The sequence below is a fragment of the Ambystoma mexicanum genome, chromosome 10 (assembly GCF_040938575.1).
Source record: "Ambystoma mexicanum isolate Mex_15411 chromosome 10, UKY_AmexF1_1, whole genome shotgun sequence".
NCBI classification, from domain to species: domain Eukaryota; kingdom Metazoa; phylum Chordata; class Amphibia; order Caudata; family Ambystomatidae; genus Ambystoma; species Ambystoma mexicanum.
Genome location: NC_090932.1, coordinates 1642645952 through 1642660490, shown reverse-complemented (window position 1 = coordinate 1642660490; position 14539 = coordinate 1642645952). Strand labels below are relative to the sequence as shown.

At 45.3% G+C, this 14539-nt stretch overlaps 1 protein-coding gene across 1 annotated transcript in view; it reads right to left on the bottom strand.

Moving 5' to 3' along the window:
- The window catches only part of UFD1 (ubiquitin recognition factor in ER associated degradation 1), a 125759-nt gene that overhangs the window by 52967 nt on the left and 58253 nt on the right, over positions 1-14539 (bottom strand). Inside the window, exon 8 of the mRNA XM_069620056.1 lies at positions 8749-8814. Coding sequence (XP_069476157.1) covers positions 8749-8814 — 66 coding nt within the window. The remainder of the gene's footprint in view (positions 1-8748; positions 8815-14539) is intronic.

Here is a 14539-nt window from a genome sequence, read left to right as displayed (position 1 = left end):
ATAAATATATAACTACTTTTTAATACAAAGCTTTGGTCAGTGTTTCCTTGTGCCATAGTACTGTAGGCCTAATGTGTAAACCCTGAATACTGCTCATCTCCCTCTTGAGATAAGTCTGACTGCTCAGCCACAGCTACCAACTAAATCTTTGTGGTACAGACTGATACCAAAGGGGATTTATTGCTCTCACCTGTAGTCCTAATCTCGTGTAGTGCTCCCTAAGGGAACTGCACAGGATTCTGCCTAACACAGGTCTCCACAGCAGTTTCCTGGATCTGAATCACCATCCTCCTCACACTCCTCTAGTGTCACTATTCTCTTGCTGTGTGTTGGCGATCTTTTGTTGTCTTTATTTTCCACCATTGGCGTACCTGTCTTTGTTTTTATATTTTGGGAAAAGGATCTTGCCCCTGTATTTCGATTCCCTTGAGTCCCTTTTATATTTTTCAATTTCTGAACTTCTTTCAAAGAAGTTGATTTTGCTGTTCCTTTTTCGGTCTCTGCACTTTTTGTTGTGATCAGATTTATTTTTGCCAGTAAAGGCCCTTGCAATACTACAAACACTGGGAACAGTGCGTCCTTTCCTGATATATATAAGGGTTTTTCAGACTCATCCTTGTGTGTGTGTGTCAGTTTTATCATCATTGTTTTTTGCCTTGGAAATACAGGATTTCCTGTTCTTCGGATCTTTGGCTGTTTTTTTTTTACTTCAATACAATTGCTTGCCTCTCTCCCTTACTTCCTTGTTTTGGATTTCCTACTTTCTGTATACTTGTGATCTCATTCCTTCCTTGAGTAATTGTTACTTCTTTCTGTTTGTTACCTCCATTAGTAAATTCTTTACATTTAATCCGTTGGACGAACTGCTGTTAGTCCCCAAGTCTAGGGGCTCCCTTTTATCGACAGGATTGATGTCATCATTGCTGTTCTCTCTTGTCCCTCGATCTCAACTACATGTTTTCCGCTTCCATTTTAAGGAGTCCAGTAACGCGCGAGTCAGTTGTTCCTTTTCGTTTTTTCTCAGCACTTGCTAAATCAAGTAACCTTCGTTGCCAGGCCGCTGAATTTTCTGCTTCTTGATTTAATTTAGTATCAAGATTTACAGAAATAATTTCTTGTGCAGACAATTTTGTCTGCATCAGCACCAACAATGCACTGTTGTCTTTTAGGCTGTCACTAATTGTTTCATAAATCTTCATATAGGGAGCCAAAGAAATTGATAGCGCGTCCATTACGTTATTTATCTGCATACCCACTGCGATTGAGAGATGATTTCTACTTCCTGAGTTCATTTAATCTTTTTCAGTTTGGTCAGTCTCTCCATTTGGAGGCTCTTTCAGTTGTTTACTTAATTCTCCTTCACCATTTTGTTTATTATCCCTTCCAGCACTCATGTAATTATCTCTTTGGATTCCTTTCGATACAGTAATAACGTTTGCCGTTTGTGTGGAGACCGCTCTTTCTGCATTTCTACTGAATATTTGTGTCCTGATATTTATTTTGAAATATGACTTCGTTTAGACACAAAGGTTGATTGTAGACAGTATTTGTCTTTAGGCTGAACCCTTGACAAGTGACCATCATCAATACTGTCCAATAATTGGGCTCCCCTACATGATACATCTGGCTTAGCATGTTGTATTCGCGGCGATGCATGTACCTCACTGCCACCTTCCAGGATGTGTGGGACTCCAAATTTATGGCACAGGGCTCCATTAAGAATTCTGGTGATTTTTTTATTTCTTTGGTTTTCTTATTACTTCCTTCCATAGTCTTTATAAATTGTTCTCTCCATTATTGCTCACAAATGTCATCAGCAATTGAACGTTCATGGCTGCTGATGCATTGAACTCTTATTAGGGGAGAAGCTGACTTTCCTTTCACTTGTTGCAGTAGGTGTTTCACTTGGATGTGTAGGTCTCTGCCTTCGATCTGAATTCTCCCCTTTTTGGGGGTCAAAGTCCCCTGATCCTCGAGTATCGTTATCTTCGCTGCCCACAGCTGTAATACCTCCTTTTAATCTTTTGTCGGAGCAGGAGACATCCGCATTTTGCTTATTTGAGTCTTTCCCCATTAGCTATTTAGGAAGAGATCATGGATGCCTCGTGATAGTTTTCCTGGGCGATGCTTTTGTTCCCATATACCCTTTTTATTTGTTACGTTTGAGATCTCTCATGCTGACATTTCTTTTTCCTTGCATGTTGAAGGAAAAATTGATCCTACACTTCCAATACCTTTTCCATTACCCGTATTACCATCATCTGTACAGTGCTCTTTAGAAACTTCTTTTTGAGATGTCACATCATTGGTTTCCATCATATTCACTGTCGAAGTTTCTGGACAGTTATCATTTGCCCCTTCCCTCTACTGTTCCTTTGAACTCGAAGTGTAGATGTCATGACATATTTTTGATTGCTCAGGTGAAATTAGGCCTCTAGAACATTCTGGCTCGTCATTTCTTTCCGTATTGCTCATTATGTCTGGAGCATTCGAGTAGATGGATTCATCCAAGTTTATTGATAAACTTTGAATTGTGGTGTCTTTTTCCTCCTCACGCAGTATCTTCATTGCAGCGGTTTGAGGTGTACCATTTTTATTTTGAGAAGTGTCCATTGTTTTCTCATGCATCGTTCCTTGATTAGAGCAGTTGTTAGGTTGAGGGGAGATTTTCCCAGCATCACGATATCTGAAAGTCCGACAACGCCTGTTCTACCCCCTTCGTTGTTGCCTTCCTGTGACTAGGTGTAGGTAAAATCCTACCTCTTAACTCAGCATCTGTTACATTCATTCCGGTTACCTCTACTATTTCAGAGTTTACATTCTGCCCTTGTAACTCAATTTGTGGATTCAAACGGTTCAGCACTTTAACTTGCAGTTCTGTTCCACCATTCATTAAAGGGCTGCCATGTTTCCACGGGGAAGGGGTACACATTTCATGGCTCTTGCCCTCCTTCATTTCCAATGTTTGTTTTGACGATGTTTCTTGATCAATTGTTATCAGAGTATTTACTGATACATAATTAACTCGGGGCTCTCCCCTCCCACCGCAGCAGTCGTGTTTTAAGGGATTCTCATAAATACAGCCTTTTCCAAGTTCACTATGAACGCTCTCCCCCACAGTTTGTTCCCGATCCCGCTCCTTACCTTTTCCAGTACATGTAGGACGGGACAGCAGCAATGACTCGCGAGCGTGTGGTGGCAGTTTTGATTTCGCTCTGGCATTTGGCTGAGCAGCAGCAATGACCACTGAGATTGAATCCACCATTTGAGTCCACGAGTCCTGGACGAGGACTGGCAAAGACTGGACTCACCGCAGGCGCTACGTGCTGGGAGTCACGTTATATCGGGGTGGGTTGTCCTCTTTGTTAATGCGCCAGTAGTGCTTTTCCACACTCCAAATAGTTTCCAAATGAAAGCAGACAAGTCAAGCACTTGTTGCTCATCTTCGCGGCAGCAGCTCCCTTTCACTGTATCTCCAGCAAAACACCACAAGGACTGGCGAAGACTGGACTCGCGCGTTATGCAATTTTGAGTTGGTTGTGGAGGAATGAATGAATTGTGGTGATGGGCATACCTCCATGTGGTGCCACACAGAACAACATATACAGTACTAAGTTGTGTAACCTAATAAAGATGCACATCTTAAAAGCATACCAGTTTGGAGAATTCCATAGACTAAATTCAACTTTGTGTCAATTGTGAAGGTGCAGAAGTAAGCCTCGGACACAATGGTGGCATGTTTTGGGGCAGAACCTTTTATTATTCAAGAACAGGTTGGAAAAATGCCTTTCTATCCCTAAAACTAGGAGGGGCTGCCCCCTCCCTTAAAGAAAACAAAGTAACTTGTCAGAATGTACAAAACTACAACATCTGTCACAGTCGTGTCTCAAAAAGCCCACCTCTGTGCCCAACACTAATAACTTAAACCAACTGTGCCAGAATGATCTCTTCCCAAATAAAATTTTCTTTGTAGATCCAACCAACAGAAAATGTCCTAGTCCCTCGGGTAATCAAAACTGGTGGAAATAAAGAAATGCTCACAAATTGTGGACTCCAAGGCTAGAGGCATAATCCTTTCCCCTAGATTCCTTCCTGTACTAGTTTCTCTCCTTCTGGGCCTCTCAGGCCTGTATTTTCTGAAGTAAATGTCAATGGGCAGTTCACAAGAATATTCTTCTTAGAGGTCTACTGGTTTATCCCAACAACTTGGCACACTCCTACCAGGCGCAGGATCCCTTTTTTCTAATTCTTCTTTCATTTTGGGTGCAGGTCCCAGATTTGCAGCATCCAAAACGGCTTGGTTTACTCTCCTGCCAAGCACGTGTCCTCTCATGGAGCGTCTCTTTGGCCAAAAGTGTTAGTAAAGACTTCTCTTTACAGCACCTTTCCTTCCACTTTTATGGACCCTATGAGGAATCAGACGGCATCCCAACATCTTTTACCCCTGGATCCTCCCCTTAGGGGGTCAGGAAAGGACATCGCTTTTGAGTCCTGACCCTGGGGGTGGATGTGCGAGGGAATAACCTAGGTGGAGGGAAGGTCCACCCCCCCCCCCTTCACCATGAACCCTCAAACATTTGGATACTGTCAGCCCTTTCCCTCCTCCCAAACGGTCCCCTTTACACATCACCTCAATACTGGGAAGGGGAAGAAAGGGTGGGAGAGTGAGTGGGGGAGGTGGGCGGGGGAGGATGGGGGACAAAGAGTGGGGAGGGAGCCCAAGGCCAGGTGCAAGAGGATCTGGAAGTCCTGCTTCTCTCCTAATGGGGTCCGTGCAGCAGGAGCTGTGGCAGTCGCACAAACCCCAGTCACCGCGAGAAATCAGTAGAGTGAGCAGTGCTCTCTGTGGCTGCCGCAAGGGAGAGGTGAAGCCGGAAAGCAGAGCGAGGAGCATTGAGAGGCCCATCTAAGGACAACAAGCAGAAGGGAGCTGCCGTGTGTGACCGGTGAGTGGAAACCAGGGAAACATTCATACCGGGGCGGTCCGGGACCCTGTAATAAAGTCCTTTTGAATACTGAACAAAGTTATGCAAGTTAAGCAATTGTGAATGCAGTGGTGCATGTAGCAGATGCCACAGGAGACATTGTATGAAACAAGTATTAGAAAAAGTCAAGAGAATACCAAGAAAGGTATGAGATGAGAAACCAAACGTTGGCCCAAAGCTAAAAGGGCTACAGGAATTGCAGGTTAAGAGGTGACCTGTATTGGCAAGAGCCAGAGGAATACAGGAAAGTGTAAAAAAGTGGGTACAACGTTCATTTGTTGCCTTTTAAGTTAATAAAACTATTGTGAACCAATCTTGAACCGGCTGTTTGTGTCTACTTCATGCCGCCTTCACAATCCCCAAACGTTGTGCTTTTATTTCTCTATCAGACCTGCCCTTTTTGCAGTGCACACTGGCTTTTGGTCATTTGTCATGGGGAAACTGACATGTCCTTCAGGCTGTCAGTACTGGGAAACATGGTTTCTCTTAGTCGTGTTACTTGGTTGCAACTATGGTAACTTTGTCATTGTACAATGCAGTACACTTGTTTTGCCCTAGACCAACACAAGGGACAAGCTGGTGGCAGCAGTTATTTCCTATTTTTTGCTGTAGTTTACTTTAGCCTTACCGCGTCTAGCTACCAACTGTGGCTAGTGTCCAAACATGGCCGTGCCACATGGTTCTTCACTTGTCCTTTGGCCATCTGGTCTTGAACCCTTCTTCAGGTTTCCCACTCTTAGATGGAATTGTGAATATTATCATGTCCCCACTTAGTTAGAACTGTGAAAGTTAGCATGTCCACTCTTAGATGGAATTGTGAAAGTTAGCATGTCCACTCTTAGATGGAATTGTGAATATTATCATGTCCCCACTTAGTTAGAACTGTGAAAGTTAGCATGTCCACTCTTAGATGGAATTGTGAAAGTTAGCATGTCCACCCTTAGATGGAATTGTGAAAGTTAGCATGTCCAATAGCCTCTCTGTGATTCTAGAAATGTGCCCAACAGCCCCCCTGAATTTAGAAGTGTGCCCTGTAGCCTCTCTGTGAATTTAGAAGTACGCCCAATAGCCTCCCGTGGAAAGTTGAAAATTGAAGTGTACCCAATAACCTCTCTGTGAATTTAGAAGTCTCTGAAAGGGCATGTAACCCATCATATCTCACCAACACGCTTACTCTCTCCTTACATCACCACTCAAATAGAACACAGAGATACTATGACACCATTCGGTATAGCTGTTCTCATATCAACATTTGCTGCTCACCCCACATCACGCTAAGTAATCACTGCTGGTTACGCACCCCCCAGCGAGGCGTTCTCCTCAGGCCTAACGCAGCCACATCCGATCTGGGTGAATCCTGCCAGAACGAACACATACTCCTGACCTCTCAACCACCACACCTACCGCTAGAAAGCAGCTATTACACCGATACCGCACGAGCTGTACACATACCCGGTGCTCGCACGCACCTTTTTGACTCTCTCTACTCTCTCTACTGATATGAACTTCGGTTCCCAAGGGCGTTCAACCTACCAGCGCCTTCAGACCATACCAATGGTATATAAGGCGCTATATAAGTGCAAAATAACAATAACAATACAAGGCATGAAAATCATTATATGGCCTTCCTGTCCGGGAAAGCATACACTTTAGACGGGCTACTGGAGGGCCATGGATGTTTGCTGCCAGGAAGTGGGTTGGAAGAAGTGGGTGGGACCAGTTGGAAGAAGGCCTGGCGACCAACTGCTGCTGCTGTCCTGGTAGAGCCTGGTCTTATTAAAGATGTCCAGCAGTCCTCCAAAGGACCCGTGACCACTGGAGTGGAGGGAACATACATTTTTGAGTCCTACAAAGAAGAGCCTTCGGAAGTGACGCTGGACCGCCCAGTGGCTGACCAGCTCATAGTTTGGGCTACCCTGCTGCCAACGTCACCATTCCGAGTTAAGGCCTGGAACTGTCCACCAGGCCAGAGTATAGAAAATCAGCCCTTCCGACAAGTCTGACTCGTAATATTCAGCACTGCTCAATGTATTCTCCTGCCAAGCAATTGTCCTCTCATGGAATGTCCCTCTTTGGGTGCGGGCCCAGACTCAAAATATTCTGAAATACTTGGTTTTAGCTTCTCATATGGGGGCAATAGACTCCTACTTCTTTCCCAGGGTCCCAGGCCCTCTTATTCCAGCTTCCGCCTTCAGCCCCTTGCTTACCCGGACTTCCAGCACCTCTTTGGTAACCTGCGTACTAGTTTGCTTTTTCGTTTGCAGGTACTTTCGTTTCCTGAGCAGCTGCCTCGCCTGGTGCTTCAGCATAGTCCGCAGCGGCTCTGGGGACGTCTACTTCTCCCCAGCAGTGCGTCCTCTCTCATACATATGTTACCACTCCCCCTCCCCCACTTTGCTGGCTCTCATCTGCTCGGCCTGTATGCGGCTTGCCAGATTCCTCCTTGGAGAACAGCTCTTCCTCTCAGATGAGCTCCATTTAAACTCCTGCGCTGGATAGTGGAATTGCTTTGGGCCAATCACATACTGTGAGAAACTAGAGCATTCACTCTGCTTCTCCAGAGTGATCCTTAAACTCTTGGTCATTAGCTTCGCAGTACTCCAAATAAAGTCATATGCAGAAACTTGGTACTCTGAGGTTTTACTCTGGTCAAGTATATAACCTGGTTGACAATAGCACATATTGGCCCCATCAAAAGAAGGTGAAGGAGAATTTAGCATGGAGAAAGGTGGTGTATTGACACAGGGGAATACCCCGTTCGCTGAGTATGATCATCCCCAATCCCATAAGGGTCTTCCTTCCTCTGTGCACCACCCCCAGGGCGACTATTGTACTGTGGACGCACCACCCTGGCCCGATGGGAAAGGTCTCCACCTACAGGAGAAGGGACAACATCCTCAGATTCATCACAGTGTCCACTTATGCACCCTGTCCTTGAGATAAGCCTGTATGTACTTCCTCGCTACTTACCTGAACAGAGATTTGGCTTTGCTTTTGAGAGTGCAATACCCCATCTTAAGGTTAGAGCTATACAGACCTTACCAGATGGTTGTACAAACTCTACCTTAACAAGGCCCAATATAGAGAGAGAGTTTCATCCGGGGCCCTTCTAGAACAGGAGTCAGCAACCTTTGGTTCGCAGAATGTTTTGGAATACAACTTCCATCAGAACTAGTCAGCTTAAAGAAAGGTGGAGGAACATGGAGTCAAGTTCAAAACATCTGGCGAGCTGCAGGTTGTAGACCCTGGCTCTAGAATACCATAAGCATGACCACCAACCAAAGCATGCTTACACAAGTTGGATTGTCAGACAAACAACCTCCGATTAATGTTTCACTAATCAACGATGCACGAGAGCCTCAGCAGAGCCACTGCTTACTGGCAACATTCATATACAATGTGGCACATGCCATCCACCATTTATGGCAAGTTTCACTGCAGGCGTTGCTTTTTTTTTTTAATTATATTTTTTTATTTGTTATGGTTGAACCACAACCTTTACAAAATAAAACATTTCAAGATTAAAATCACAAATACATATTTTTCTTTACAGTGTTCATCTATTATTGTATGTACATTTTGCAAAAAATATATAGATTTGACAAAACAGACATTTACCAAAGCAGAAAAGTAATGCCAAAGCAGGAAGAATACTAAAAGTGTGGAATTTAATAGCTTATGGATGTGGAATCCAACTGTGCTGCGTAGCCCTCCTGCGTCCCCAATATATTTTTCCAAATACATCAGTTACTGGATCTCTTACCGTCACTTCTTCATGATGAGAGTGTCTCTCTGGTTCTTTGTAACCAAGAGGGGCATCGAAATCCACCTATTTATACAAAAGACAATGGAACATACTTCAACAGGATGCCAATATTTCCAGAGAAAGTCCTCAGTAAACTGACATTTAATTGGCTCATTTAGACATCAACCTTGCTAGTTTCTCCCAATATAATAGACAACCCTATACTGATGTTTACAAGAAAATTCCATCATCAAATGCGTTGGTTCTTAACAATGCCCAAAGCAATGGTTTTGACATCAATGACATTTACTAATAGGCAGTTACCTGCACCCTTGCAGCAAGCTTTATGGGGCAGAGTCCTTTGCCACTATGTTCAGGGTGTGAAGGTACCATTCCAAGTTCAGGCAGGACTCCCTTCAGTATGCCCTGGCTCACCTAGTTGTAGCTGTGGTCGAGTACTCAAGGCTAACTCTTAGGATAGGAATCAAGGTATAAACAAATCCCAATCACCACTCCATAACTCTTAGCTCCCAGGGAGTCACTCACCAGAGAGTCCAAAGCAGAACGCAGAAGATGATCATGGAAATTGCAGTTTGGTCCTTTTAGGACCTTTGAAGGGGAATGACCCGACCCTTCTGCACCACAGGTAAGCCGTATAACTAATACCTCACCCCCACAGCCCATCACCAAGCAGTGCATTCAATGCACACCACAGAAGGATGGCTACCAGACCACAGCGACCTCATCCTCGAAACAACCCACATAGCATCCTGACAAGAACAGAGAAGCTGATGCTTCCTAACGGCCATTCAATCTCACACACAGCCGTCATGACCACCCCAAGTTTAACACCTGTTTTGTATGGGCAGAATGTGAATATAAACAGACAACCCCACACTGATGTTTACAGGAATACTCAACTGGATTGTGCCCTCCCACATATTACTTCAGAATTTATGTTCATACAGTCGAGCGCGGTGCTTCATCGAGTCATGGCCCTCGATGGCCTCCGTCCTGTCCTCAGCCGTGACGCTGGTATAAGACGCACACGCAATGACAGTTGCATCAGTTCAATTTTTTCCACATGCTAGCGTGCTTTGTAGTGACATTGCCGCAGCACAAAATGAATATGTGCCAGTATCAAACGTCGAGATTTCATCTATTTAACAATGTCCGACACAGAATATTGGTTTTAAGCGGTGTGCTGACTGGGACATATATGCCCATTACAGAACAGTACCGAGTCGGTCTGTGGTGCCCGAGGGTAGGTTACAAGGTCGAGGACTGCGCCTCTTGCCAGTCCTTGACTGTCAAGGCCTTGCGTGAAAGGAAGGGGAAACTTGAAACAGGTAAGCCCTCTCCTAAAGCCCTCTCCTAAATCCCCCTCCATTATCCCTTTGTAAAGAAAATCTTCCTCTGAGTGGACTGTCACGAGGGATTGGGAGGAGAATGCCCAAGGGAGAGGCAAGGTATTCTCCCCCCGGTCCCCAATTTCCAAACCCCTTCCTCAGACTTCAAGGGATATTTCCAGTCCCATTCTATCGCCCCCTCCCCATTTCCGACTAATATTGGGAAGAAGAGGCAACAGAGAGTAGTGAGGATTACCTATGAGAAACACCTTGAGAAACAGAGGGAAGACTGCCGCCTACTACCATTAGGTTGTCCCATTAATAGAGTCAGGTAGGGTCAGGTATTGAACCCTTACACCAGACTCCACTTGACTCTTTTCAGGACTAAACAGGCATGTCCTGTTAATTGGAATTTTGGAGGTCAGGCAAACCCAGCCCTGACGACACACCTGCAGTCCATTGACACAACCCAGGTGTATAAAAAGGAGACCGCTGAGAGAGCAGGAGGAGAAGCAGTTGGGAGAGCAGAAGGGAGGCTACATGGCTGAGTCCAGCAGGGGATCCCTTCTCAGTCGCAAGTCTGATTTTGACAGGAAAGCAGAGCAAGCTGTGAATCCCGACTGGAGCCGAGAGACCAAGGAGCAGGGGGGCTGTGAGGTGAGAAGCTTGGAGGATCCGGAGAAGAGCAGCATGCGGAGATGCTGGTCCGGTGCTTGTGAGGGGCTGCAGCGTGGCTAGGTAGCCGTGTCTCCAGGAAGCCAAAGCGAGGCAGTGTGTGTCCTGCTGGCCGTGTGCAGAAGTGTACTCATTCCCTTGGGACGTGTGTCAGTCCCAAAAGGGTCCGAGGGGCAGGTGGCGAGACCCGGACATCGATCCCAGGTACCCAGAGAGACCACTCGCTAGTGCAAGGCTATCCAGTGAATTTCACACAAGTAACCGAGAGAAACTCAGGGTTGTGTGACTAGCTGGAGCGGGAAGGGAGACCAGATTTATGAAAAGTAGCACGGAGCAGAAAGTGAAAGACAGACAAGAAACCTATGAATCCTGTTGTGAGAGTGCACTTTTGGCCATAGGGAGAGGGGCATTGTGGGACTTGTAGTGAGAAGCAAAGTTATATGAAAAAGCAAAAGGGGTCTGGACCCACATATGAGAAGGTTAAAGGGGTCTGGGACCCATGTAATGAAGAAAAAATACTTGACCTCAGCCAAAAGGAAGCCAGTATTGTTTCAAGGAAAGGCATGAAGGTGAATGGAAGGGTGCGAGTGACCGAAAGTAAAGGAAAGGTGCAAGAGCAAAATAAGTGTGCAAGAGGCACGATAAGGAAAAGGACAGGTGCACGAAAGTAAAGAGAATCAAAAAGGAAGGTGCCAGGGGCACAAGGGGAAAGAGAAAGCAAAAGAAGATGCCATGGGCACAGTGAAGTGAAGGATAACAAAGGGGTGCAGGAAGCACCTTAAAATGAAAGGATAGAAGAAAAGCAAGTAAAGGAAATACAGAGAGGGGCAAACGATTGGAGTGGTCACGCTTTAGGAGGAGAAAACAAACCTGGCATTTTTGAAAAGTCTGATTCTACCCCATGAGGTTATTTGAGAAAGGAACTGTACATAGAGGAAAAGGTATCCTGAAAATTTGAATTTTGTGTTTGAAAGTGAAGGGGCCGGAGCTTGGGGAAGGGAATCCTAAGAGGCCTAAAAGAGGTGAACTTTTATTCGGTGAAACAAGAAGGCATAAGCTTGGGGAAGGGAACCCTGAGAAGTTTGGAATAAATGGTTACATGTTTGTTTGATTTGAAATTTGGAAGGAATGAAGCTTGGGGAAGGGAATCACCAGGAACTAAAGACATTGGGAATTGTTGAAGATTATAATGAACTTTGTGGAGAAGAGCTGATGAACAACCTTTTTGATTATGCCAAACACTTATGATTCTAACCAAGCCACACCTGGTGAGAAAACCACCTGAAGTCAAACTTGGTATATATTTCTTTTTGAAACACTATTTATTCTTTAAAGAGACTTCCTACCACATTTTATTAGAGCTTGAGGGCAAGCATAGGTTTAAACGCAGACAGGCTTTGGACTTTGAGGCATCGACAGCCCTTAGAAACTCAGTTAAGGGAACCATCATGTTGGAGTTAGGGTCAGTTAGGCATTAGAACAAACCAGAAACAAAGCAAATAAAGGTTTTGAAACTAACATATTTGAGTCAGTCTCTCTTGATACCTGAAGTCAAACTTGGTATATATTTCTTTTTGAAACACTATTTATTCTTTAAAGAGACTTCCTACCACATTTTATTAGAGCTTGAGGGCAAGCATAGGTTTAAACGCAGACAGGCTTTGGACTTTGAGGCATCGACAGCCCTTAGAAACTCAGTTAAGGGAACCATCATGTTGGAGTTAGGGTCAGTTAGGCATTAGAACAAACCAGAAACAAAGCAAATAAAGGTTTTGAAACTAACATCTTTGAGTCAGTCTCTCTTGATACCATGCCCGTCTCACAGGACATGTCCGCTGAGAGAAAGCGATTTAGGCACCAAAAGCGGACCAGATCAAGGGGTGGGGGTGGGGGTGGGGGAGGTCACGATGCTAGTCGTCATCCTTCCACAAAAAGAGCAAGAAGCGATGCCACAGATCTTAGTCATCTCTTCCTCCTCTCCCGATAGAGTGTCCTTGCTGACTAAGTTATTTATTTTACTGTTGATCTTATCTATTGCACTGCCCTTGCCCACTCGCCCCCTGCACTCCCCCTCCCCTGCACTTGCGCAATCTCAATGTTACATGGCCTATTAAGATAGTTGTCCTCATCTTCCCTCTGTTCCTCCTCCCTTGCCTCGTCGCGCCTTGAAACACTGTATAGGCGCGTTATAAATGCCATATCATAAATCGTCGACTTCTGCAGAATGGCAGCACTTCCACTTGAAGATGCTTGCATTTTCCAGAGTGCTGCCCCTCGGAGTGCCCCTGTGAAGGAGTCGAAGAAGTCTGAACACCCCTCTGTCTCTTAAGACCAGCAGGGCATCTGACGGGTCTCCTCCTAATGCCCCTAAAGAGCCCGGGCAGAGAAGTTCCTCGACAAACAGTCAAAGGAGTCTTCCTCAACGCAGACTTAAATTGGCATCTTTCTCCTCGAAGATCAAAATTTCAGGTTTATCACCGGCCTCAAGGCTTTCTCCTAAGCAGGCTAAGCCATTGAGGCATTCACCTTGAGTTCCTTCAAAGCTGACAGGGAGGGACAAATTTCCAGTGCAACACCCTCCGATTTGCCCTCAGCTGCGGCTGGGTCAACAAAACATCTTCGACTCCCTCCCCCTACAAGTTTGTGGTAGGTGGTGTTAAGATGGATTTCTAAACTCTGACCTGGTGGGCAGATGTTTAGGAGGCTACCCTCGGTTTAGTGAAACAGGGGAACCTTCTGAACAAGCCAGACCAATCTAGGTAGCGTGGCAGGCAGTCAAGATCAAGTCTCATGAGGGGTGAGAGTGAGCAGAAGCCCACAATGAGCGCACACACAGCAACAAACCACAAATGACTCTCCGACCAGTGTATATGAAAAATATCTATACATCATCGGCCGGACAAAAATAGACAAGTAACTTTAGCAAGGAGAAAAACGTCATCACACAAATCCTTAAACTATACATGGCATTAGGCAATTCTTCGCAGTTGTTCCCCAACTTTCGATTTCAACCGTAAGAAGAGTGGAGCCTTGTGCTCAAGAGTACAGATGTGGGTAAAAACGCAGGATTGCGCAGGTGAAACACAAAGCAGATCTTCTTGGAAGGGCTGTAGCAAGTCAGGAATGGGCTTGAGGCGATGAAGAATTGGTTTCCACTATTTGAGAAGGCTCTGCCCTTGGTGGCAAAGCAGTGTCCAAATGGCGACAATAGCTAGGGAGCGCAGGCTAATCCAGCCAAGATCAAATACCTTTAAGGGATACTTGTGCGTAAAAAGAATCAGCTGTGTCAGGGGGCTACCAGTAAGTGATGCAAGTACTCACTGGTATACAGTCTTTATAACGAAAAATAAATAACGAAAATATATGTGGGGGTGGGGTAAAGGGTTAAATCTTGTGTGGAAGCAATTGCAGTGGGTTTTTAGCAGGGGAAACAGGGTTTTGGGGAGGGGACCACCCTTCTCCCACAAAAAAACGATTTGGTTATATTTTCATTCATTATTAATTGATTCATTAATAAGACATGTAAGCCTACTCACCGACCCTTGGCACAGTCCAGACCAAACGTTGCCAGTTTAGTCGAGGTCATTAGTAGGTTAGAGTCCTGCAGTTCCGCTGCGTTCTGGCTCTCAGCGGCCGAGAACGATCGTCTGTGACAGGACAGCTGCCTTTTCTCAGCTTCCGAAGGGAGGTATGAAGAAACTTACAGAGTAACAGGCTTCAGGCCACAAAAGAGCAAAACAGCAGGGGGTCTATAGCGACCATCACTACCAGGTAGTGATGCAGGG